Source organism: Pezoporus occidentalis, unplaced genomic scaffold (assembly GCF_034315485.1).
Source record: "Pezoporus occidentalis ecotype Australia unplaced genomic scaffold, CSIRO_AGI_Poc_V1 ctg10, whole genome shotgun sequence".
NCBI lineage: Eukaryota > Metazoa > Chordata > Aves > Psittaciformes > Psittacidae > Pezoporus > Pezoporus occidentalis.
The window spans coordinates 4,028,551-4,056,018 of NW_026912779.1; the positions used below are offsets into that span (position 1 = coordinate 4,028,551).

Consider the following 27,468-nt stretch of genomic DNA (forward strand, 5'->3'; position numbering starts at 1 on the left):
CCGCCGGACTTTGTGGCACCGCCGCTCCGCTGCGCTCCGTTCGCGGTGCCCGCCGCTCCCGCTGGGATTCGTTCCCACTTTGGAGCGGTGCTGCCCCGCTCGCAGCGTTACCGGTGCCGGGGCGAGAGCCGCCCCGCTCTTGCCGCCAAAGAGCGGGAGGAGAGCGGAGCGGAGGGAGGAAGGGAGGGAGGGAAGGAGTGCGCGCCGGCGGGCGAGGGGCACGGAGAGGAGAGGGAAGAAAAGTGATCAAGGTGATTAAATGAGAGACGGAGGAATTAAGCGGAATGCCGCGAACCCCGCGCCGCGCTGAGTTCATTTCAAACCCGAGTCGCTCACTCGCTCCCACTTTTCTTTCCCCCCCCCTTTTCTTTTTTTTTCTCCCGTTTTCCTCCCGCTCTCGAATTAAAAAAAAAAAATAATAAAAAAAATTAAATTAAACCCATGAAATGCAAATGAAATTAAATTGCTCCTCGCGTTACTTACGTGAAAATTCCCGTTTGCTTAAGTGCTGGGGTTTGCCTTGCTTGCGGCGCGACATGGTGGGTTGGTGGCTTCGGTGGCTTGTGAGTCGCTCGGTTCACATCGGGAGAGACGGGTTAGAGAGGAAGGAGACTCCAGAGAAAATATCTTCATCAATGTCTTTTGACATCCAAAATAAATTAGAAATAATACAAAGATGGCGCAGGGAAGATGAATTGTGGGATAGCAGTCATGGCTTTTTTTTTTTTTTTTCTTTTTTTTTTTTTGTGCAAGGAAAAAGGAAAAAAAAAAAAAAAGAGGAGAGAGAGAGGGAGAGAGAGGGAGAGAAGGAGAGAGAGAGATGAAAAAAATGGCAAAAGCCCCCCTGAGCTGCAAGTTCAAGTGCGGACGTGACGTCCCTGCGAACTTGAACGTCAGGAGCCTGGATGGACAGAGACATACAAAACATGGGCAGGGCAAGCCGGGGAGAGGGGAGGAGGGAAGGCGAAGGCAACACCAATGGACACTCATCAGGGGCTGGACATGAAAAAGAGAGCAGGACAAGCCAATGGACAGTGATCGCAGGGGGGAGAGGGGAGGGGGCGCAAAGGGGGGGGGTGGTTGGGGTTTGCACCGGCCGCCCGGCGCACGCTGCCGAGAGGGGCCGGGGGGGCGGCGGCGGCCGGAGCCGCGAGTGGCCGCGGAAGAGAGGGAGAGGGGCGAGGGAAAGGGGGGGGGGGGGTTGGACGGGCACACGCGGGGATAGAGGGGAGGAAAAGGGAGAGGGAGCGCGCACACAAACACCCCCACCACCACCGCCACCACCTCCCCGCTGGTAAAGCCTCGGTGAAGCCGGAGCCGGGAGCAGGAGGGCTGCGGGGCAAGGCTGGCCTCGGGATGCGCCGAGCCGGCGGGAGAGCTGGGGGGAGCCAGGTAGGACCGGAGACCACCCAAAAAGCAAGGGGGGGCCCATCCGGCTCCCGGCTTCCCCGCTCCCTCCCTTACCCCCCCCCCCTCCTTCCCTTCCCCGCCCGGCGGAGTCCCCTCCTCCTCCCGGGAGCTGCGGCCCGGCCCCGCGGGGAGCTGCGGGGCGCAGGGGGCCGGGGCCCGCGGGAAACTTCGGCGGGGAGGGGTGGGCTCTGCCCCGGCTCCCATCCGGGCTGTGCCTGCCCCGGGGGAGCAGCGAGCGCAGCGCAGCCGGGCAGAGGAGGAGAGGGGCGGCGGGACCTCGCCGCTGGCTTCTCTCCCGCCCGGAGCCCCCTTCCTTTCCCCCCGGCGGCAGTCCCAGCCCTGCCCGCAGCCGCGGTGTCTTAACGAAAGCGAAACGCGGGGCTGGCACCGGCGGAGGGCGGGGGGACTGGGGAGGGGGAGAGGCGGCGGGAGGCAGCGAGAAGTGTCTGGAGTTGGGAGGATGCGGCGGCTGCAAGTTGGCCGAAAACACCCGGAGAGACGGAGACGGTGCCGGCAGCGGGGAGGGCTCAGGTTGTGCGAGAGAAACGAGCTCCGGAGGAGAACGGGCGGTCGGAGCAAAGTGCGGCTGCGACGGGAGTGCGAGGGGATAACCCGTGCCCAGGACGGAGGAGGCGGAGAGGGAGACGGCGAGAACGAAGCAGGGACGAGAGACCCGGGGCGGGGGGGGGCAGCGGCCGCCCGACACCGTGACCGAGGTTGTAAGCGCGGAGCTGCGCCCGCCGGGGAACCGAGGGGACGGGCGGGGACCGGGGACCCGCCGGCGGGGCGAGCGGCTCCGGTGTGGGACGGGTCCATCCCCGTGCAGAGCGTGGCACCGGGTGCGCCCATGGGTGCTGTAAGGGTGAGTGTGGAAAGCGGGAAGGATACGCGTTGCCGGTGCGAACCGTGCCTCCACAGGCAGGTGTGTGTGTGTGTGTGTGTGTGTGTGTGTGTGTGTGTACCGGAGAGCGACCCGGGTGTGATTTATATCTGAGAGCACGTCTGAAGCTTGGCGAGGTGGCTGCAGTGTAAAAAGTAATGACTTTATTACCCCTGAAAGGTTCTGCGGTTCGCAGTTAACAGTCCTCGGAATTACAATTCATTAGGCACTGGTGCGCTCTCGGAAGCCAACCTGCAGCAGGAGAATACCTGCCCGTGGGTATTCCCAAGGAATAACAGGCAACATTGCATTGATCCGCTCTTTAAAAATCATAGCAAATTAAGCACTTGGCTACAACTAAACCGGGTTTCTTATCGCGCCGGCTTTTGAGATTCCAGAGGTGACTTCCCCGACCGCATCTCAAAACCTTACAGTCGGGAGCTAATTTTACAGCTGCTTTCATGAATGGCAGCGAGGATGTGCCTACCATTAGCATGCCCTTAATTCCAGCTCCGTAAAAATGCCTCGAATTCAATGGGAACTTCGCTGCCTTAAACACGACAAAAAAATTATCCCACAATATTTCAGCCTGGGTGGAGAATTATCCCTATTAGCATGTGCTGGCAGCGGTGCTGTGCTCCCCCCCATCCCCCCTTCCCATCCCTATCCCCCCCTCTTCCCAGCGCCGTGGGATTGCCGGCAGATAACAAACCTTTTGGGAAAGAAAAGGAACCAGAAGACATTTTTAACACGGCACGACCGCAGATTAATAATGCAGGTGGGTTTTGATTTGATGGGGTTTTAGGGGAAGGGAACCGAGGCTGTTTTAACGAGCGGTCGTGGACACCAAGTAACTGTATTTACAGTCCTTGATGTGGCTTTTCGGTGGGTAATAAATTATGACAATATTAAGATGATTTTCTGGCAGCCCCAGTTAACTGCGCTGGGGACCGTAAAGCCCTCGCTGATTCCATTTATGCCTTGTAATTACGGTCCACGGGCTCGCTCTAAACCCTTTGGTGTATATTGTGTGTAAACTTTTAGCTAATAGACCTCTTTTGAATGGAAGGGACTTTTCCCAGTACTTCCTGCAGTATATATTCCGTCTCTGATCTCTGTATTTAATGGCCGAGCCCTGGTTTATGCTTTATAATGTGTTGACAAGTTTTCTAACAGACTTTCTGAAATAATGCACATATATTCACGTCGGTTAGAAACTGCACAGTATTTTTTGAGTCGAGTAGATCTATATCCTAATGCACTGAGAGGGAGTGTAAATCATAGAGGATTTCATAGCCCTTTCAGTAGTTTTCTGTATGAAGTATGAGCAGCGTGGCCTCCAGACGTAACCTTTTAGAAAAAAAGACAGTGCTTTTATTTTATGGTGTAAAGTGCTTTTAGCTTCAGGGCTCGGAACGTGAATGTGGTCAACAAACAGCTCTTGCGAGGGAGTTTGCTACAGCCTCAGCCCCGGCGCCGGGGCTATGCCTTGGTGATGGGGAGGGTGATGGAGTGTCCCTGGCTGCAGGAATGGGGATGGGGAACCGGGTTCCCCCCTTCCCAAGACGTGGTACCCCCCCCCCCCCCCGAAAAAGCAGCGGACACCCCAGGGGAAGAAGTGGGGATGGGGAGAACAGGCTCAGCCCCATGGGGACTGTCCTGGTTTGTCCAGGGCTGAGCATCCCCTGAGCTCACCCCAGTGGCAAATGCAAAGCCTGGGGGTGCAACTGAAGCCAGGGCACTTCAGGGGACCCCACCGTTGCTCTGCTCCCCCTGGATCATCCCCTCTGCTTTCAGCAGAACCGCTCTCACGCACAGAGCATCTTTAGCTTTATACCTATGCCACCATGGTGCCACTTTGCACGCTTATACCAACGAGCCTGGTGAATGTGGCAGGTAAAACCAGGTAGAAATGCTCAAATATGGGCTGCCAATACCTTGGAACACTGGCAGATAAGCAGGGCAGGTGAGAACAAACCCAGGCCAGCTCTGAACATGACCCAGCAGAGATCGGGCTCTAAGGACTGGCACAAATGGTTGTGTCGCCTTCTGCTCCTCCACAACCTTTCTTTGCCCAAGATGCCCCACAAGCAATCCTGCTGCTGCAGCTTGAGCTGCTGTCACCCCCCAGCCACCTTATCAGCTGCTTTTTGGCCATGGATGGAGCCCCAGCCCCAGAGCAAACGTAGCCCCACATCTCCAATGCATGTGGGCATGGGCTAAAACCAGGGCCGTGGTGGTTTTCAGGGTACCTGCAAGGGGAAGCCAGCCTCAGAGAGGGCTTGCTTTGTTAGCTGAGCATCCATCCCACCTCAATCTGCCCCTGTCCTAGAGACACCAGCTGATGCCCTGAAGCATCTTGAGAGCAGAGGTGGGCACCCACCCCACTGTGCTGCCCCTGGGCAGAGGCTGTAACCTGCAGCTGAAAGGCAGTGTCCAAGTGAGAGCATTCACACTGTAAAAATTAAGTTTACCATTAAAGTCTGCCCCAAAGTATCTGTCCTTCTTCTGGTGCCTCAGCTTTCTGCCTGAGAAACACTATGATCCTCCATGTGAAATGCTTACAGGTTGCTGTAGAGAGGGACATGATACTGATTGTAATTGAGGAGTGTGGCCTTGCTCCCTTGTGCAGGCAGGCAAGCGGGATCCAGAGGAGCATAACACAGCTCGTACCGTCCACCACTCCCTGCCTATGCTAATGTGTTGGCAGACTTGGCAGTGGATGAGTTCTGCAGCTTCGGTGGGCAAATGTTCCTGCTTCGAAGCTCCAACTTGTCACTCATCCCGAGCGGGAATCTCACTTGCCAGCTCGGAATGGAACATTGGGACCAAATGCAGATTCCCAATTCTGCCAGTTCTGGGGCGCTGGGCTGCGTTCCCTAACGGCACATCCACCCCAACACCTCTTGATAGTCTCAATCAGCCGCAGGCAACATGGGTGGAACTCTTATCTCACCCCAGGCTGGCTCCCCATGGGCGAGCGGAGCGCTTGCACGTTCTAGAAGCGCTACGTGCATTAGTATCCCTGCATGAGAAACTTGGGCACGCCGCTTTTCCTTTCCCCTTTCTTACTGTTTTCCTTCCCTTTCTTAATAAAGGCTTACAATAAACCCTTAATTCTGCAAGCGCTTACTCGTGTCTCTGCAGGATCACAAACATCTGAGTGCCAGGTGAAAGATCTCCTTATCGGCAGCACCCGGAATAAACCCATTGACTTGGGAATGCTTTTCCTATGGGTTTCAGGAAGGGATTTCAGCCTGCCTCTGTGCTCTCACAGCACCAAGCACAGCACAGCCCTGAACCTTGACTGGACAGCATGGGGATAACTTTAAATGGCACAAAGCACTCAGGAAATAGACTTTCAAATGGCAAAAAACCCGTCCTTGGAAGCATACAAAGAGTTCTACTTGTGTGTGGGCAGGCAGAGGAAGGCACTAGTAAATGCCCATCAAAGCTCATTTTTAATCAAATGCTTGATTTTAGCCAAACTGGTTTTGCTTTGTGCTGCTCTGGTACTTGCTATTTGGCGATTCATGTGTTTAATATATCTCTTTGTAAGTAAACACATAACACACCCCTGACGGTTTCCACCCTCGGTTTCAAGCCAAGATGATTTAAACTCTGTGCATTTCCAGCCTCCCAGAACTTGACCTATAATGCAAATCCATACAGTCTTAATTATAGCAGCACCAGCAGCCACCGCACGAGTGGAACAGTTGAGCTTTCGTTACTAAAGAGGCACAGTAGTTAAGGTCTGTCAGCGCTCCTGTTACAATCCCCATCCTGGAGAGGTTATAACTTGGGCTGTGTAAATTTGATTGAGCTGAAACTTGGGACTCAAACCATCAGTCCATATAGGGAATTATCTTATGAATAATTGGCTAACCCATTGCTTGATTCACAGACCTTTATAAAACGATTTTTAATGGGGTTTAATGCTTTTTTCTTTTACTGACATCTAGGGTATGAATTCGGTACTTCCAGCTCTTCCAAAGCTCCACACTGAACTGCATAAACCCACATTAAAGCTACAGCTACCCCCGAGACCATAGGGGACACGTGCCACATTTGCCCACCTACCTGTACCCATACACCAGTAAGGGACTCTGAATGAGGAATGTCTCTTAAATCTGTCTCAGAAGAGAGTCCTAAATGTGTAAGGGAAGTAACACGAGTGCCTCAACCAGGAGGGAATTAAAGCTCGTAACAGGGGACTGCTCTGTACACCAGCTGCACTGGTCACTTGGTTATCTTCGCTGAGTTCCACACAATCTTTCCATCTTCTTGGGCTTCATCTTCCCCCCCCCAAAACGTGTGGCAGTGAGTCCCATGTGTGCGTTGGCATCACTTTGAAATGGATGAGCTGTCCAACTTTGAGCTTCAATATCACTTTGTGCTACAAAAGGGGTTTGCTGAGATTGCTCCCCATAACACCTTTCACTAGTTCTGCACTTCTCAGATGTGGATTTTATCAATCACTTCAAATCACACTAAGCTGAAGCACATGGTTAGTTAAATGCAGACTTGGAATTTCCCTTAACCCTAACAGAAAACCATGACAAACCCAAGGGCTAGGAAGATGAGCCACAGGCTATGACCAACAGATTGCTCACACAGGGCCAGACCCACAGTCTCTATGCCCAACTCACCACAGTTACAGGGCAGGAACACCACACTGCATGCCTGAACTCACAAGCAGCATCTCCATCTGTTGCAGGAAGAGTTTCATTGACCAAGCCAGGCTGCAGCATGGGGTTCACTCACTGAGGGGTACTGTGAGCAGGTCATTGTGAAACAAAAGCACTGTGAGATATGCCAGATTCTCCTCAGCAAGATGTTCCCACACATCCATAGCTGCCATTCATCAGGGCTACTCTTTGGCCACACTGAAACTGGTGATGGCACAAGGGCATGTAGGGACAGAAGAGGGGGAAATGCCTTAAAACCGATAGAGAGGAGATTTGGATTAGATACAAGGAAGTTCTTCCCTGTGAGGGTGCTGAGGCGCTGGCACAGGGTGCCCAGAGAAGCTGTGGCTGCCCCATCCCTGGCAGTGTTCAAGGCCAGGTTGGACACAGGGGCTTGGAGCAAGCTGCTCTAGTGGAAGGTGTCCCTGCCTGTGGCAGGGGGTTGGAGCTGGATGAGCTTTAAGGTTGCTTCCAACCTAAACCATCCCATGATTCTATGAAACACAGGAGTTGTGAAGATCCCGAGTCATTTACCTAAGCAGGTCCCATCTTCAAGCCTGTGAGCAGTAGAAAGACAGGTCACTGGTATCTTTGATTCACTTTCTAACTGCTCAGTTTGAGAAGATGCCCAGCAAGCACAAGGTACAGAATTACAGCCAAGTCAAGCCACAGGGAGACAGCATCCACAGCACAGAAGCAGCAAAGCTCAGAAGCAATGAGTAAGCTGCACGGACAGGAAAGGCTAAGCCAGGCTTCCAGCCCTGCAGGGCCAAGCCAGGAACAAAAAGCGTTGTAACACGAGGTTTAAACTAGCAGCATGTCCAACACCAGCACTTCATCTCCCAAGTATCCCAACTTCATATCCCAAGTGAAGATGGGCAGGAGAGCTGGATCCTGACCAAATAAAGTATATGGGGTCACTACTGATCTTTTAGCACAGGGGCTGTTCATAAACAAAGCCTTCTCGGGATCATAAGGAGAAGCTTTTCACACTTCTATGTAAGGTTAGATCCAAGGGGCTCAAACTCCCTATGAGGAAATCTGGAAAGCCCCACTCTGGATGTGTCAGGTGGGAAAATGAAGGAATTGCACACACTTTGTCCTGAAGAATAAATCCCAACTATTCCTCAAATCAATTTTTTAAAGTAGAATAACAAAAACAACTCACTTATCTGAGAAACCCAATATCAGCAATCAAAAAGAAGTAATTTCCATTGAGAAATTAGTTTTGCTACAAGGATGAGGAAGGACTTAGCTGTTTTCCTGTATGCTGCCAAACACAGCTCCTTCTTCCCAGCACACTTGGTGTGAGGGAGAGCAGAGAAGGACAGTGCAATAATAAAGGGTATTTTCCTCCCCTAACCCTGCTCCATATGTCTCTTAGCAGAGGACTCTGCTTAGCCTTTGGTACTGCACCATTCTTCAGCACATATTTTATCTTTGGGCACATCGGCTGTACTTCCATGCTTAAAGTAAGCATGTACTCAAGCATGCTGTTAGATTTGTAAATAACATCTATTACGCTGCTTTTTAGAGCTTGACTTTTAGTCACTTCAAAGGCATCAAACTGAAATTTAACATACGCAGTGGTCATTCTTTATATTCATTTTACATTGCTGCCTCAGGTGACATTTAGGTTTAGCTTTTACCTTTAGCAATGAAGAAATGCACGTGCTTTGCAGAACACGACACAGTTTGTGTGAGGATCTAAGATGAAAAGGAATTAATTGTGGAGATAGCAGAGATCTTCCCCTGCATTTCAAAACTACAGCTTTACTGTGGGTTTTTCTTCTTGGCCATATTTATTCTATGCAAAAATTCAGCTTAATTGTTAGAATGCTCACAGTAGTATTTTAATGCGACTCTCTGTAGCTGGAAGAATATATGATTATGTAGCCCAAAGCTGCGTGGAAAGACACAGTACCAAGGGAGAGCAGGAGCGGTGGTGAATAACCCGTGATAAGAGCCCACTTTTTGGAGCAGCTCCGGTAGTTTTGCCACCATTTGTTATTGTCAGCACATACAATTTTTATGGTAGAGTATGAATTCTGACTGCAGTGAAAAGAATGCTTTGTACCAGCAGTGTGAATAAGATTTCACTCAATTAAAATAACATGCAAGTATATTGTATGGTGTTACATAGAAAGCTGATGTGCATTAAGTGTGAATGCAGGGGTTGGGGGAAGTTATTGTACTAATGCTATTGTTCAGCAAGCAACTATTCCCCAGCATTTAAAAAATAAAAGCAAGGGAAATTAAATACAGAAATCAGAAATACATGCACTGTTTGATATTACCATACTGAAATGAATGTATTCACAAGTCAGACTTCCATTTGCCCCGTCGTATTAAGTTTCACAGCATCTGAGTGCCGACAGAGAGAGAAATAGGTGTAAACACACGGAGGGAGAGATCCACAGATCGCTGTGCTGATACACACCACCCTTAGGTTTTAGCGTGACAGGAGCTATAGGTAAATGCAGGGTAAATACTGGCCGTATCATTGAAGTGCTGTCCCCGCCACAGCAGGGAGAAGTTTAGTCTGGAGAGATGTGGACCACTGCAATCCCCAGCTCTGGAACAGCTCCAAAAGGCTCCTTGGTGCAGGGTGAGGTGAACTATGGAACTCTGGCATCCTGGTTCACGGTACCCAGACCTGAAGGTATGTGAACACACAGGGATGTGCTGGGGACACCCACAGCAGATCCTACAAGGAAGGCCAAAAGCGGAGCCGAGGTGGATCTCAGACAGCCGTTGTACTCAGAGCCAATAAAAAGGAAAGCGTTCTCTATCGAGACCTAATTAGCTTTTATATTCAAAGCTGCTCTGCACATTTGTACACTGCTTATGAGCGGGACTAAAAAATATATGTACCATGACACTAGACTTTTAAAGTGTCTATTGAACGCTTCTCCCATTCTCCAAGGATTGCCTCCTCCTTCGACACAGACACTCGCTGAATATGACAAGGCTAATTGTTTTTCCCGGCAATGATCAGCCCTTGTCTCTAGCACTTTGCACAGACCGAGCATCCTCAGAACTTAATAAAACCAAAACCCCACAACTGCCTTCAATACTTAAGACCAACCAACGTTTGCTAAACAGATTTCTTGCCAGGGGCTTGCGCTTCTATCAGAGCCCCTGTGCACGTAGGAGCCTCTTTGCCATTTTAGAGGGGGTTATGTATTTCTCTGTTACCTTTCCTGCCTGTAAAGCAATCAAGGAGAGCGGCAGGAGGCACCATAAATATGCAAATTGCTGCCAGATAACTGGTTTCGCTGGTTCCGCCTTGAGAAGCGGCATTGCCGCTGCAGGAGGGGGGGCGGCCACCCCTCTGAGCTCCCCCCTCTTCGGCTCAGCCTCTGCAGGGCCCCTGGAGCAAGGCTCAGCCAAGGGCACAGAGCAGGGAAGGGGCTCGTTTGGGTCTCACTAAGTCTCCCAACTCATGTCCGCATCAGCGCTCACTCACGTGGTCTTTCTGTGTGTGGCTTTTTGGGCTTTTCCACTTCTCCATTTCTTTCCAAGGGGACTTTGAGTCCTCTTTGCTTGCCCTGAGAGCACAAGCAGCTTGATACCACCTCTCTCTAAGTATGAGGTGAAGATTTTCATGCCTCCATCAGCTCACCTGCGAGGTTGTTCTAAGCATGGAAATGACCGGCTCATCCCTGTGCGGTGTCGCAGACCTATTCCAGACAAGCTGGGGATGCTCTCGTAGGGATCTGTGGTCTGAAATACCCACCAAGTCACTCTCTTTTCTACCTCAGCATCTGAGGGATTGAAAGGAACTGCTGGTTTCCAACCTGAAATAAAAGTATATTTCACAGGTTTGCAAAAGTACATGGGACCATTTTAAAGCTCACAGAAGCAGCGATCTGAGGTGGATTCTGAGTTTGCTCTCTGATAAATCCTAAGCACCATAGCTTATTACAGCAACCTTTTGCAGAGCATTAATCAAAACCATGGACTGAGCATTTGGCTATTTAAAGAATCACCCAAGTAAACAGTGCAGCTGATTTTTAAGTGTTCAGAAGTACAGTAATTTTAACAAATACTCCTATCCGTATGGTAACATAACACACTAAGATGTAATTCAGACCCATGACAGTCTATTGCATGCATAATATGCATTCTTAAAATCACCTGGAAATGTATTCATATTGTAAAATCTGATGGCTCAGGTGGAGCTCTTACTCTTGATCAAATAATAAAAGTTGTTAGAGACCACTGTGTCATCTCATTGCTCGCCAGCCTCCACCTGGACTGTTTTACATTCCATTTAAATAGGACAGGAGAGCAAGAAGGAAAAAATAAACCACACGAGTTACTACAGGCATTAACTTTTAAGCCAGAAAAGCAAGAGAGCTAAGGAAGAAAGAGGGGAAGTGTCTTCATCACTGCACCCCCTTGAGGGTTCCTACAGCTTAAGCCTCTGGATGGACAGACACTGATCACATCAGGGCAAGGCTGCACTCACCAAGCCCCGCTGGTGACTTGGGTGAGGTGTCCTTGTCCTGCTTCGAAAATACTTTCTTTGTGTGGATTCAGGTCTGCCAGGGAAGGGGACAGAGTGCAGACAGACAGACAGGAGACTCCCTGTGGGACAGAGTGGGTGGCGATGGCCTTGTCCACAGAGAAGGAATCTGAAGTGCAGACTAGTGGTAGTAATGGTGATTACTATTAAAGCACAGAGCTTTTCATTACTGGAAACTTCAAATAACTCTCCTGAACTATATTTGAGACATTTCTTTTTCATGTTAACTCCAGGTTTGATTGCTGGAAAAGGTTGACTGCTAGAAAAGGAAAACCAGTGCAGTGCACAGCAGTGGGGAATCGAAGCCCTTCTTCACCAGAACCCCTGCCATATACGTACTGTCACTCACCTTCCAGACACTCAGTACAACCATTCAATCTATTGAATCAAGAGACTGTTTGATCTTATCTGCATCTGTGAGCTGACTGTCAACCTGCTTAGGCTGCATATTAAATCATCTATAGTAGCTGTATCAAGCTGGGATGATCTGTTAATTCTAAATTTATTAACCCTTGGAGTGCAGTCATCGTGTTTAATCTAGTGTAGCCAGCATTTATTTTACAAGACTGAGCCCTTCTTTAAGATATGGCTGCACCGCAGGTTAAGGAAGCAGGAATGCAGAGGAGATGGAAACTGGGAAGAGCTCCCATTGATCTCCAAAAGGTGACAGCATCATTGCTCCAAAACACGCGTGCTATGCCACACTCCCGTGTCCAGCATATGGGGTGTGTGCGCATGTCTACACACCAATTCATGTTTCCTCACAGAGTTTTGCCCAAAAAGGGAAAGAAAAAGAGGGTCCTAGAACAATTCCTGAGCCCTGCACCTCCATAAGGACTTAAAATCAAAACCCAAAGTGACTCAAGTCAGCTCCTGCTTCTTGGTCCATAGCTGCCATCCAAACCACTTAACAAACATCCCCGGAGCACTGAGGACCACAGCTGCTGGTGGACCTGCATGAAGTCAAGTGCTGCTGTCCACATACAGACAAATACACCCCCACACAGCCACACATACATATACAAATGATCCTATACGGACGCATCAGTACGTTAAGCCGTTCGTTACATACACACATGCTCTCTCCCTGCCCCTCTCTCCTGTTATCTATTATCCTCGCACGTTGCCGATGCTATCAACATACTCACAGCTTTTATTTCAGTCCCCAACTGCCAGGCATGCTTCCTTTTTTGGTAATCATGTGCCCAGTATCTCTCTAATGTAGCCTAATAACAATTTTAGCATTCAGATGAAGCGATTTCATTCTGTGACTGCCTTTTCTATTAGATTTGATTCTGAGAAGCCCCAGTGGGTGCCTCGGAGGCAGAGATCTATCTGCGAGGCTGCAACCGATTCAATAGCAGCCTGAGCTAACCTTGACCTTTCCCTAGACCCTGCTCCATCTGGTGCCAGCCTGGTGTCCCCCCCCCCCCTCTTCTCCTCCTCCTTGCTTCACAGTCAGCATTGATCAAGGCGGAATCGAGCCGTCTTTCTCCCTCCCAGGGCTGGGCAGTGGAGGAAAGGACAGCACATTTCAATATATGGAAATGATCGAGCCTCTTATGCAATCGTAAATCTACACAGAGCCTCCTGATTTGATATTTCATTCACCTCCAAAGACTCTCCCCCTCCCTCCTTCCTTCCCGTCCTCCCTCCCTCCCGACAGCAGCGATTTATAAACTATAAGACAACGGCTTTCCCCAACACCTGGAAATTATAAAGCTTGCCGTTCGTTGGGAATGAATGCCTGGCGGTCCCATCCGGTTTATTTACTTATTCGCAACTCTCAGCGTTGCTTTCCCTGCCTGCTCGGGTGATGGGTTTAAGCTGTTCTTACGGTGGGTCCCCCCCCCTTCCCGGTGGGGCTGGTTTGATGCCGCCGTTGTTTAAGCCGAAGGCAGGAGCGGCTCAGCTCTAAGCTCGGATCGGAGCACACCCGCCTGTCGCCGGTAGCGCCTCCAGCCGCGTCCCGCTCCGCTCCGGAGCCTTTCCGTAGCTGGAAACAGCGGCTCCCGCAACACACCCTCGCTCGCCGCTTCATCCTCTCACTTCTGCTTCATTTCTGCTCCTCTCCCCCTCGCCCAGCACACCCGGGGTCTGCTTTAACACCCTTGTGTGCTCCTTCAATCCCGAGGACACCCACTTCTACAAGCAACAATTTTCCCCAGGAATCCTGACGTAACCACGTTGTTTTTCCTATCGCATTCCAGCCGGGAGATTAGATAACAGATTATGTAAAATTATAATCACCAGATAATATATGCAGGCTCTAATTATTATATAGGGTTTCCTGCACATCTATAGCCAGGCACGCAGCACATATGGGAAGAGTCGGCTCTGCAGCATTTGCATAGCCAACACTTCTGGCTGCAGACGCAGCGTAGGAAAGGAGGAGATAGATATTTGACAGGACATATGTATAAAAGAAATATATTAATGGGAAAAGGCACCTGGAAATATATTTCCCTCTGTTTTGAGGAATTTGTTTTGCTTTATCTCCACAGATAGTAAAAAAAAAAAAAAAAAAAAAAACTAATAGGAAGAAACTGTGAATTACATATAGAAAAAAAAAAAAACAGATCTATTCAATTTGTCAGTTTAATATTACACTTCCTCTCTGCAATGCTACAAAGATTTAGAGCATTCCCCAAACTTTCAGCTCTAATCTGTGTCTCCAGTTTGCTTGGAGGACCTGCCACCACATGCCAGCTAAAAATGAGTGTCAATTAATACCAGAAACCACTCGTCCTTATTCCTGTACTCATCTAATTTAACAGGTTCTGATAAAACCACGGATGCAACAGTGAGTTTTCCAGTGCGAGCAGCGCTAACACTTTTCATTCCAAAGCACCGAAACTTCCTGAAATAGAACTCCTGAGTATTTCTCTGCTTTTCCCAGTGGCCATCTACACATATTATTATACACTTAAAACATACAGAATATGCAGCTCCTTTAAAAAGCGTGGTTTGTTCTACCAGGAGCATAGCTGGGGGAAAGAATCCCAGCCCTAGGTGGTTAAAGTAACCACGCTGTGTGTGTTATTTGTGGCCTCCAAAATTAGAAATAATTTGAAACAAGAAGTAAAGGAGAGGTTTCAGCTCACGTTTTCCACCACGTGAGAAGTAACCGGAAAACATTTGCCCTCGTAATGTAGCAGGGTTCATAAACTCTTTGCTTTCTGAGCTACCTGAGTAATCCCGTAACCTCTGCAGAAGTGCCTGAGCGCGGGTTTGTTGTTGAAAAGCATATTGTACTTATTAGTAAAATGTGAAATGGCTTAAAAAACAATCTGAGCTACAGCTTGCCATCTGCTCAATGAGGGGAAACAGAAAGTAACTGAATGTATTTTCTCACCTTTTTTTATAGTAACATAAACAACACTCCAGAACACCATAAACTTCTGGCTGTAGGAAAGGCACCGGTACAGTTCATCGTGCTTCAGGTCAGGACTTGGTCCACACTGTTAAAAGCCCTTTCTTTTAATTATCTGCAAATGTCCTCAAGTATTTTTTTTTTCCCCATTAAATAAGGTAGCCTTTTTTATTTCAGGGATTAAAAGTCTGATCCTGCTTCCCACATGATACTCTGAAAACTGGCCCTAATAGAGAGCTAGCCTGAGATCTGTGCGTGCCTCGAGACATCAAAACAGGGGTGAAGCAGTGCACAGAACTTGTTCTGGTTCTCTAGGAGGGGAGGAGGGAAGGGTGCCTGTTAACCCAGCTTTGACATGGTACTTAACACTGGGGAAACCATCGCTGCACAGCTCCCACTCCCCAAGACAGGTCTCACCACACAGACACTACAAGGAAAGAACCAAATAACATCTCTTTTTGTTTTCTACTTAGCTGGAGTCATTTCTTTGCTCTCCTTCAGCTTTATGCACCTGGGAACCCAGATTTCTTTTAACCTGTTTGTTCCATTTCTTGCCTAACAGCAGCTCAGCCAACCTGCCCAGAACACGCTGCTCCGACCAGCTATGCATCAGAGGGATGAGCATTCCTGGGGTGCAGGTTCCAACCAAACGGCCAGCTTCAGGCACATGGAGCACATGAACTGGAAGATCTTGACTTGGAGGGAGTTATGCAAGGAGCATGAGGACAGGACAGGAGAGCCGTGAATTGTTACGGCTCCATCCCACGGGACAAACACACGTCAGGCAGTAATTCCACAATGCAGAAGTTGTCTTCATCTGCCTGTTCAGTGCCTTCTCCTCTCTGAAAGACCAACTTACCAAAAGCATCACTTAAAAGTAGTAACAATACAAGGAGCAGCTTTTCTGCTCCCTTGGAACTTGGCAGGAGCATAAATACATAGTAAGGGAAGAGGGGAATTGGAAACTCAACAACAGGGAAGGGAAAACAAATGGCATAAGCATGGCCTGCACCCCTCACATTTTAATTTCCACCAGTGCCCTTTGTAGGGCTGGGCACAGCAAACAGCCTTGAGATTCATATGCAAAGCCTGTGAGCTCCTGGCAATAGCTGTATCACAGCACACACCTCGGTGCTCTACACCTCACATACAGATCACCTCAAAGCATTCAGATTCAAATCACCTGTCCTTCATTGCTAATAAAAATGAAATGTATTAGGGGAAGCTTGAATCCAGTGGCTTGACAGAGCCTGTCATGTCTCACACATGAGAAAGTGCAGGATCAAGAGTGGCTGCCCATTTTGGTGGCATTTTTCTGTTTCAAGGAGCAAAATGCATGCTTTGAGAGAAAGTAAGCCTGAATCCTGGAACTCCTATGGCCCCTAGGAGCACAGTGTAAGGCCAACTTGGGATTCCCTACTGCACTGTAAAAAAATACACATTTTTATGAGACTCCCATATTGTCTTTTTGTTTTCCTTTTTGAGTCACAGATCCCAGGCTGGTATGGGTTGGAAGGGACCTTAAAGCTCATCCATTTCCAACCCCCTGCCATAGGGAGGGACACCTTCCACTAGAGCAGGTTGCTCCAAGCCCCCTTCTACCTGGCCTTGAGCACTGCCAGGGGTGGGGCAGCCACAGTGGAGCAGCACTGTATTTTGAGTGGTCCTTCCCCAATTAAGAAGTTGCCACAGCAGAACACCATCCTTAGGTGGAAGTTGCCAGTATTGTCATATTAAGGGTTTATCAAGAGTTTCCATTCCAAGCCTAAGCCATTCTAGCCTAAGGCATTCTAGCCTAAGGCCTAGACCCTACTAGGAAAGCAGGGTGTCAGCCAGGTAGATGAACATATCTCCTGAGAGCTGACAGGGCTGGTGGCTTCTTCAGCCTGCCCGGAGCTTGGTTTTTCAGGAAAGAAAGAAGTCAGTCAGGCTTTGGGATGGAAAGTGTTTATGACGGTACCTCTGTGTTACAAACCAGCCCACAATGACCATCTGATAAGCAGTGAGATGCAAACAAAGGACAGGGCCTGTCATTAAGGAACCACGCACAACAGGTTTTGTTCTGCGTGAATGGCTTCAGTATTGACACAAGGATGGACATTACCAGCTCCTCACCCCTGCTCAAGCTCTGGTGGAAACTGTGCCCTTCCCCTAATCGAAGGGATAGGACTGAATCAAAAAGGTGTATTACAGCCCTAGGCGCTCAGGACAGAAACATTAGTAAAGCTTGTTTGGTGTGGATTCATGCCATAGACAGCAACTGCTCCAAAACCTGCCTCAGCTTCTAAGGAGGATGCTTTAAGCAGTTGCCAAAAGTAGCCCTGGGGAAAAGCCCCATGGAGGCATGTGTCAAATGTCTCCAAATCCACCATCTCAGCAGGTGCTCTCAAAAAGGCAGATTCTGGGGTGCTCTCTTCCTCCTGAGCTTGAGATCAGGGTGGTGGCAGAGGGAGATAGAAGAGGGAAACTGAATGTGCCACTGCTTGTGCCATACCCGCTCTGTAGATAGCGTGAGGACTTTGCTCCTCAGGACTGTCCATCTGGCACCATTCCTGAGCAATAAAAGCTCACCCACAAAGTATTTTAAAGCAAACAGTCAGTGTAATGAATACCTTAATACTCCTGTCTGTAGCTAGACAACAATACCCCCAATAGTCATTGCTTTAAAAATACTCTGGCAGTGAAAAGAACCAAAAGAACCCAAGTTCATATACAAGCTCCTTCAGCTGGTGGGAGACTGAACCTGCAGAGGCTGTGTGTTATCTGACAGAGAAGTGACTCCTTGGGTCATTCCCCTGTGATTCCTCATGGCTTATCCAAGCACACTAGCCAAAAGAAGAGGCGTTCCAGCAACCCTTGAACCTAGTCAAAAGGTGAGCTGGCCACCAGTGCGGATTCTTGGGAAGCAAACAGAAGTGTGTGCGTGGAGGTGTGGAGTCAGGCATCACATACTGAACAAAATAGGGGTCGACACTGTACCACTTTCCTAAACCTTTTAGTGATTGCTGCACAGACGCTCTCCCTGCTTTCATCTCATTTAAAAAGGCAGGAACACTGAAACAGCCTCCAGAGGCAAATACTCCGATTCATCGGCACACATCGTGCACCACAGCAGTAGCTGATTTCGTAAGATAGCTGGAAGAAAACAAAGTCTTTATCATTTAAGATCAGGATTTGTTTAGCAGGGCTGTTATTTACACTGAGAAATACAGGCAGAAATCTGAAAATAAGACTTACAAACTACTTTGTCGTGCTCTCTATTATTGTTCTTGCAGTTGTCTCTTTTTAGGTGATTTTACAGTAGGCAGGCTCGAGGCAACACAGGACAAGATACTCTGTGGAGAGTTGCTCTGAATCCCTCAGTTTGGATTTTGTTGGTTCAAAACCAAATCTCCCTTTTTTACTTTTGAAACTGTTTACGAACGTAAAGTAATTACTGAAACCAGGTCTATATAAGCATTGTACCTAAGGAAGACTTATAGCACTTCAGAGAGAAAGAGCGCTGCATGGAGCCTTTTTTATTATTGGGAGTTTTAGCATAGTCCACTCAATTATTTCGTGGCATTTTATGTACTTTTACCTTTATACCCTCCACCTAAAATTAAAACAGGATCAGTCCATATCCTCCTTCCTGTCTGAATCCAAGTAAAAATCAGGTTTCTTACTCGTTTTAAAATTAAGTACATCTTCCACTGAACACACAGGTCTTTTTTCATGAGAGCAAGTCCTGTTTACTGTGGGTGGTTATTTCAGCGAGCTAAATATTTATTGAAAGCTCAAAGCAGTCACCAGCCTCATTTATCTAGTTGCTGCATTCAGATTAATAAACCCGTTTCCCACTTAAAATGAAAAGAGAACTCAGAAATGTTTAGCATGAAGTGGGGAAAAAAGCAGGCAGGGAATGACTAACAGGTACCAGCACATTGCATTTTTATTTTGGCCTGTCAATTATTTTTAAAGGATTCCTTGCTTATGGAAGAAGATTTCTAAAAGCCCTGGACCATCAAATAAAGATGTCCACAAACAACCGGTTGCTTCATTTGTCCTCATTTTGGAGAAAGTGAATTGCTGTAAGGGTTTTGGGGGGTTATTTTTGCTTTATTATACTTGTGCCAGTGCTGAAAAAAATAATCCTGTTTCAAGGGTCACGGAATAAACCTGCATAAAGAGTTTATGACACTACAGTGACACGTTTATGAAGCCGAATATTCGTCAGTGCTTACAACATTAGGAAGTGGCAAATATCAGATGTTCCTCACTTCAAAGCTGCAGCCAAGTGTAAAGTTCCATAGGTACCAGCTACCCCAGGGTCAGCGGTGGCTCCAAGCAAAGGCTTGTGGAAGGCTAGACCTGGAGGCAATTTCAATGTGTTTGTATCCAGCCATGAACACACAATCACCTATTGAAAGTGTCTGGCTTGGAGTGCAGACAGATGGAGAGCACAGAGGTTAGTACAGCCAGGCCTTGGACTGACCTTTGCAGAGGGAATTAAATCAGTCTGACCTTGTTGTGAAGCCTAAATTATATCCATAGAACCCCCCAAATAATGCATCTTTAATGCATCGCTGCCCTCTTTTTATCAGGCTCTTTACCTCGAGGGTATCTTGTTTGCTAACTACTGCTGTTAAATTGCAGCTATTTGTGCTTACATTTGTGACCTTGCTGGACTTCTTGTCACATTTTTCATGAACACTTGAATAAAATACAGAGAAATATTTATATAGAGAAAATATATAAAACTAAAGTCTTGTTTCACTTCATTTAATAAACATTAACAGGAAAAGAAACCTGCTTCAACCGGAGGGCACTGTATTCATTGTAGGAGTCTAACACAATAGTCATTGTATAACTCTCAGCTTCAATATCACCCATAACCTATCATCTGGACAGCTTGGAAGTCAGAACGGTGCCGTATAAGAGGATTTTACCTTAGAAACACCTTTTCTCCTCAGTTATTTATAATATTTCAGGATTTCTAATTGGAAATAGCACTAAGAACACAGTAACCCCTGTGACTCCTGTCAGGTTTGGTAACACAGACCTCTGGACAGAAACAATACCGAGTCCACAGGCTGGGATCGCGCCTGGAAAGTACCTCCCTTCTGCCGAGGAAGAGTTTAAGTGGCTCTGCTGTTGGCTGTAACAGGAGAGGAGCCCAGTGGAGGTTCAGGGGAACTGCATCCCTTCCCACCGGCTGCGTTTTGCGGTTTCCTGTTTACCTTAACCCGAGCAAAAGGTGCTGGGCAATAGAAGATCTTAGACCAGGATGTTGCCTTCCAAGTCCCTTTATTATAAGGTGCACTGAGTTCCTTCTGGCTCCTGTAAAAGCAAAGCAAAGCTTTGATTTAAAGTACAGAAATGAATGAAGATTTGTTCCCCTGCAGTTAGTTTGGGATTTTGCCTCTGCCACTGTCTATCTTTGTAACCTTGGCCAAATCACCAAGGCCCACAACAGGGAATCCCCTGGGAATCTCCTTATGGAAAACCATAACTCCACAGGCTGGCCAAGCCCACTATCCACAGGGGTGGCACCACACCACTTCATACAATCCCAGACTGGTTTGTGTTGGAATGGACCTCAAAGCTCATCCAGTTCCAACCGCCTGCCACGGGCAGGGACACCTTCCACTAGAGCAGCTTGCTCCAAGCCCCTGTGTCCAACCTGGCCTTGAACACTGCCAGGGATGGGGCAGCCACAGCTTCTCTGGGCACCCTGTGCCAGTGCCTCACCACCAGTAATAAAGAATTTCTTCCTAATTCCTAATCTCTACCTCCCCTTGATCACCCTGTATCAATTTAAAGCCATTTCCCCTTGTCCTACCACTACATGCCCTTGTAAAAGTCCCGCTCCACTGCCGGGAGCACTGTTCCAGGCAGCGGTGAGCTGTTCAGTGGCTCACCCACCTTGTGGAATCACACCTGTCCGCACAAGCGGTGCTTCCACCCCGGGTTTGGCACTGCCACCCCGCTGACCTCATCCATTCGGCTCTCCAAGCCAACAAAGAACTATGTGCTACCTTCTGCAGAGGCTGTTTTCCACTGGTTTAGCAAGCCAGAGCGAGAGAAGGGAGAGGAGCCCCAGCAGCAGCACACAACAAGAGCACACAGCTGCAGGGCGGAGAAGAGAGCAAACCAGTGCAGGACTGATTTAAATCAGCTACAGAACCACACCATTAGATTAAACTGCTGATGAAGGTTAAGTTTGGTCTAATACTTGGCACTGCAGCACTGAAATGCTGGATCACGGTGCTTTCTCCCAGCTCTGCTCTGCCAGAGGAGCTGCAACTCCTTAAACTGAGAAAAGCTCAAACCATGAGAACTCCATTTGCATTGCTAAAGAGCTGACCTCCAGCGTGGGCTACAACGGTAACACTCCTCAGATAGACTGTTAAGAGGAACATTTATATGTTAAACAAAAGAAATTCTACTGTATTTTACTTCTCTTAAACAGTTTATTTTCAAACTAGACACAACAGACACAAGTTCCACCCCAACCTGCCCGCTATTAATTCTTTGGGAAGTTCACTCCTTACCCCAGAAACGATCTTTGGGATCAAATCAGGCACTCAGCATCCTGCAGATCCCTCGCTGTCAACAAAGGAATTGCATCCCCAACAGCTTTGCTTGTGCTGAGTGAAACCTGTCCTCAGAAAGTAACAACTGTTGGTCAAAAGCATCAGCCCTGGATATAGGAAGAGGAAAACCAGACGTTATTTTAATGGGGCTTCTTTAGCTCACAAGCCTGCAGGTTCTACTGAGAACCGTGCAGGGATAATCTACACAAAGAGCAGAGGTCAGTGCAGCCCGTGGAGCTGAGCTGTTTGCATTTTCTGTTGGCAAACATGCTAGAAATCCCCATAAACACAAGTTTCACATTGGCCAAAAGCACACTGCAGAGCTCGAGCACCAAGCTGCAGATTCTTCCTGATACTTTAAGGGTCTTCCAGACAAATAGAAGATTCCTGCATTTCCAGGGACAGGATCAGCAGCTAACTACAACAGCAACCAGTCAGGGGCTGCCAAGTCCCCCACAGCCAGGGTTACTGCTGCTGTTGCTGCCACAGAGTGAGTGCTTGGGGTGGCTGCCGCAGCCCAGGTTGGGAAAGCAGCTCCCTTCTGACAGCAGCAGCCTTTCCCCACCTTCTAACCCCTGACAGCTCCAACGTCATCACGCCTGGTCCCAAGATCTCATGGCCGAGCAGCCAAAGTCAGTCTTGCCAGCCCTGCTGAGATGTCTTGCTCCAGCTCTGACCCCACTACTCTTAGTTCTTCCTCTTCTATGTGGTTCCCACGTGGCTCCCTACAAGGTGTGTGGAGCAAGGCACACAGCCCTCATGAGGGAGTACATACCTACCTGTGTTTGCCCTGCTATGGAAGGGATAATCACAGCATGGAAAGGATGCAGGGGGGAGACCAGGAAGAAAGGTCTGTCTTTCAATTAATTTAGTACTCCAGAGCTAGAAGCTCCAAAACCAAATCAAATCTGATCTAAACAGTCATATAGGAAATAATGAGTACAAACTACTACCTGCTTCCTTTAGCTATACGAAGCAAAAATAAAAAGCAGTGATAATCACACTGTTTGATTCCATGATCTGATTCCTGCCTTACCTTATTTCCTGGAGACTATAGCGCTGCATACCACAACATGCCTGTCAAGATGTGGATTTACAGGTTACACTGTAGTAGAACCTGCTGGTTTTCAGCTCCAATCGACATGTGCTTGTTGGTACATGCCTGCCAGAGTTGCAGTCCAGATTAGGAAACATTTGTTTATGCCCCAAAATCCCCAACATATTTTTCCAGCCCTGTTCCCAGTGCTGAGCTCCATGCCACTCCAGCTCGCTGGTAGTCAGCTCTCACACTGCTTCCTGGTATAAAATTGATTAGAAGCAGCATGAAATGCCATCAAGCTGACCCTCGGGAGGCTGGGCCCAAAAATAACAGATGGGAAAAGTGGCCTTTTGATTAAACTTTCAATTGCCAAAAACGGTACATTTCCCCTCACCGTGCATGTGCACACACGTCGCAAGTCAAGAGAAGCCTACACGAGCTGCAGACACAACAGTGAGTTTCATACAGACCTATTCTTAACAACAGGAGCGTTGCTGAAGACAGCAGGACTTCTGCCATCAGCTTCGGTGGTGGCAGGAAAGGGGTCCTTTGTTCCACTTTTTATTTCACATCTCTCTCTTCCTGATGTCATTCAGCGATACCAGAGAGGGGATGCGAAAGTAACACAGAGCAGGCCCAAGCTGGCTGCTTGGGACATAGGAGCCGGTTCGGGGTGGTGAAAAAAAACCACTGATTTTCAGGCATTCAATGCCCCAAAAAGACCCAAAAGCTCTTCTGGAAGGATCCTGATAGACCCAGGTCCCACTGCAAGGAGACAAGTGAGCCACAAAGCTTTTTGGTGGGAATCACAACGCCAAAGAAAGAAACACATCTTGGTGCACACCTATACCGATATGAACCTCTGATAACACAAATGGGATTTACATATTCATGTATTTATATGTCTGACTGTTCCTATTTCAAAGAGCCTTATTACTTAAATTGCTGCAGAATAGCCAGATGCAAAGGAATGAGGGAAGGATGGAATAGCAGACTTTGGAACCTGAATTTCCAGGCTTGGGTAGCTTTGCCACAGTCTTGTTTGCATAGGTTTTTACTCTATCTCAGAAGCACCAGCTTACATGGAGCCACTGGTGCATGCAGCATCTATGCCAGAGATGGGTAACAAAGCAGCTTGGCTAAGAGTTGAAACAGAAATGCTTGCATCTTCAGGTCCAACATTTAAAGCTCATCCCTCAGCCAGGTAAAATCTGTGCTATCTAGTGACAGCCCAAGAGCTGCTGCCGTCCTGAGAACAGTGTACACCATTTATCACTGCTGGCCTGCACAGGTCAGTGCTGTGGGGTCAAGAACCTGCCTCTGGGGGTTGGGTAAGGATCCTGTGATTGTTTTTTCACATGTTAGCAGAGCCACAATCAGCCTAAATTGGTTGTGGAGGCCTACAGATGAATGACAAGAGCCAGGCATTAGAGCAAATAACGACTACTATTATTCCCAAAACAGGGCTCAAAATGAGCCGGCAAGAGCTAGCATAATGTATGGTGATCCGTATTCATTCTGCCTCCTCTCACTCACACTTCTGTCTTTTCAGAGGATATGGGGACCTTTTTGTCTCAACCCTGGCTGTAGTTCCTCAAAATCTGAGGGCAGCTCCATTACTACGCTATCACCTTTTCCTACTTTTTCTCTCTCCTTTCCCACCATCTTCAACCACTGTGCATAATCGGAAAAAAAAATAGTTCCCAAAAGACTTCCCTAGTAATTCTCAAGGATTACCAAGCCCATTATTGAGAAGGTATCTGGGAAGTGATGGAAAGAAAGAAGGAAAGTCACCCATGCATGGTGGAGCAGGGATTCAAGTCAGTGCAGTGTACCCGTGTGGAGCCTGCACACCCACAGCAGTTTAGGTAATATTCTGGTCAGCAGGTGAAGACCCCAAGTACGCAGTGGTTTAAGAGCAGATTTGTGAGAGGCAGACATTGGAATCGCATTGTAGGGCTGTTGTTTAACATTCTACGTATGTGAGATAGAGAATGAAAGAATGAGAATTATCTTTAAATCCCTGCTAAATCATGCCCTGCTTTCTCAAGGCAACCTCAAGCTTTAGTAGTTCAGACAGATTCTCTAGCTGACAATTAATATTAATGGCTAGATTTCACAATGTGGCATTATCACACTGTGAGATGGGTGGGCATACCATCTGGGTTGTGGCAGGTATTAGATGTAATCAAAGGGATTACTTGGCTCAGGGAGAAACAGAAAACCTTGGGTTTGTTTAGGCTTTTTCTCCTTTTGTTTGGATGCAGCTCTAGGTGTACTTAACTGTTTTCCCCTTGTCCTTTGTTTCTCGTGATGAGCGTTTCTGAGTTTACATGGGAAATGAGAGCCAGGCACTCAGTGTATTGTATCAACTGGCGTCGGGAGCGATGTGCCTCAGAGCCTCTCTTTTTCTCATGCGTTCTTGTATGGGGATCGATCGTCAGCTCGTTTAAGGGTCTTCTGCCGCGCTTTAGAAAGTTAAGCTGCGAATTTAAACAGTGGAGGAATTAAAGGCACAATATAGTGAGATAATCAACCGGATCGGACCTTTTTCCAAGACACCCCCTGAAGAAATCAGGTGTGTGAACAGATAGGCGAAGAAACAGACTTTGTCCTCTTCTTCCACAAAGCAAATACTAAGTGCCAGCTTTCGGGGGGGATGGGGGAGGAAATTCCCCTCCCTCCCTTTTCCTCCTCCCAACCCAGCCACAACAAGCCCCGGAGCATCAGCAAAGCTAAAGGGAAGAGGTCAAGTCCTAAACTTTGGGAAAGCTATTGATTTGGCAGCCTTTCTCCTCTCCTGTCTGCGCCCCAGCTGATTGTAACTAAGTAATCCTCATCAATCTGTGGTAATGCAGGACCATGTTTATTGCTGTAGTAGTTAAGTTGTTGTTAATTTTACACTAAACGGTTGTTATGATGATGAATGAGCAGCTCGGGCTGCCACCCAGGGGACTTCAGCCCATACAACCAACAAAAGGGAGATCGCAGAGGGAAGAGCAGGGAAAAAGCTAGAGCTCCGCAACTTTTCGCAGGACTTTAGGAATCAAAAAGGTAGGAAACAAAAAGGAAAAGGAGGAAGCCGATCTTCAGGTTTGGATTTGAATCTGGATGCTGTGGGGTAAAAGGTGCTGCCTGAGCCTAATTGCAATGCTTTTACATACTGGCGGGGATCAAAGAGGGGAACGACAGCACAAGCGAATTCCCTCCCGGCGCCCCGCCGCCGATGGGATCCTGCCCGAAAGCACCGCGCTCGTTTGCCCTTAAATAAACCCCGTCCCTGCCGGGGCTCCCCTGCGGCTGGAGCCTCGGCACCACTAACGGTGACTGCAGGCGCTGGGCACGGATCCCCGGCACCCGCCGCTGCCCCCGGCCTCAGCCCGGGGCGGTGCCGGCGCAGCGCGGCCCTTTGTCCCGGCGCGGGCGGCGCGTCCGCGGGCCGGCGGCGCCCCCGTGAGGCCGGAGCGCGGCACTGCGGCTCCGGGTGGATCAGCCTCAAGCCCCGCTGCAAAGGGAAGCTCCCCGCAAGCACCGCCGCGTTTGGTCGTGCAGGAGGGTAACGGAAGCGGGGGGCTGCGCTGACACCGGGCGCTCACGCACTGCGCCATCTCCCGCCGGGCACCCGGTCCCCTCCCAAAGGGATTCCCGCAGAATGGGGATATCAGTGCAATAGCAAGGTCAGAGAGCCCTGGGGTATTTGGAAGGAAAAACCCTGCCATAGCTGAAGGGGGGACAACAACATATCCAGAGACTTTTTACAAGGGCCTGTAGGGACAGGACAAGGGGAGCGGCTTTAACCTGCCAGAGGGGAGATTGAGATGAGCTCTTAATCTTGAAGCAGAAGCTCTTCCCTGTGAGGGTGCTGAGGCGCTGGCACAGGGTGCCCAGAGAAGCTGTGGCTGCTCCATCCCTGGCAGTGTTCAAGGCCGGGTTGGACACAGGGGCTTGGAGCAAGCTGCTCTAGTGGAAGGTGTCCTTGCCCGTGGCAGGGGTTGGAACTGGATGAGCTTTAAGGTCCCTTCCAACCCAAACCATTCCACAATAGTATTTCCCCCACTGCATTCAGATTCACAACCTGCTCCAAAGCAAACACTAGTAGATTGAATGGGTTTAGCTTTAGCTGCAGGCCTGATGGTTTAAAAAGCTCAGCACTGCTAAGAAGAACCACCCAAAACCAACACTACAACCTATGGGCATATCTCACTGTGAATCTGCCTGCAAGGGGGACATCCTGGTACCACTCATTGAGGGTCCATGCACTTCCTAAGCCACCTGCATTTATCCTGATGTGGGAGACACTGCGTGTGTTGTACAAATCTATTAAGTTGTCAGCATACTGCCCCATGCCAGGTTATAAGATTACCAGACCGAGAAATAATTGGGGATGGTGGCAGGTGAAGTTGGATTTCCTGCATCTCAGGCTGATTATGGGCATGAATGTGGAATTCCTCCAGCATTACCAGCCAGCCGGGTCAGGGGCACTGCATTGCCATTCCCTGTCAGCACTCAGCCAGAGTGAGGAGGAGGAAATGTGGCAATTTAAGCTGAGAGGACCTGGGGAGAAAATAATGAGAGAATCCAGGAGCTACTGAGGTCCCCTGTGAGGGTTCAAGGACCAACTCCCACATGGAGAAATTAGAGGCCAAAGTCAGAACTTGAACATTAAACTTTATCTGTCTTTTCTTCCCCTCCATTTACCATTCATTATTTCCCTGTCTGCATCCTGAAGTCATTTGATAAAGGCCTGAGGGAGGAGATGCTCCAGCAGGGCACAGCAGAGGTGCAAAAGAGTGCAGTCTCCTTTCTGGGGCAGGGCCAAGTGTGTTTGTGGGACAGAAGAGGACCCACCAGAGGGAAGAAATACATCCTGTCCTCCAGGACAAGCAAATTGTCCTAGCCTGGGCTTTTACTTCCCAGCAACAGCCAAACAAGGGAATAGTGAAGGGTGTGATCAGAAGGTATCAGCTGGTAG

At 48.6% G+C, this 27,468-nt stretch overlaps 1 protein-coding gene across 8 annotated transcripts in view; it reads right to left on the reverse strand.

The window, feature by feature from the left end:
• BCL11A (BCL11 transcription factor A) overlaps positions 1-27,468 on the reverse strand; it is a 153,333-nt gene that overhangs the window by 76,786 nt on the left and 49,079 nt on the right. For 4 of the 8 annotated variants that reach the window (XM_062609722.1, XM_062609705.1, XM_062609730.1 and 1 more), the window contains exon 1: positions 484-1,111. In XM_062609722.1, coding sequence (XP_062465706.1) covers positions 484-538 — 55 coding nt within the window. In that variant the 5' untranslated portion in view covers positions 539-1,111. Of the gene's footprint in view, positions 1-483; positions 1,112-10,603; positions 10,779-20,101; positions 20,202-21,415; positions 21,565-27,468 lie in introns of those variants that run through there. The other 4 variants (XM_062609695.1, XM_062609675.1, XM_062609665.1 and 1 more) reach the window with 3 other exon arrangements.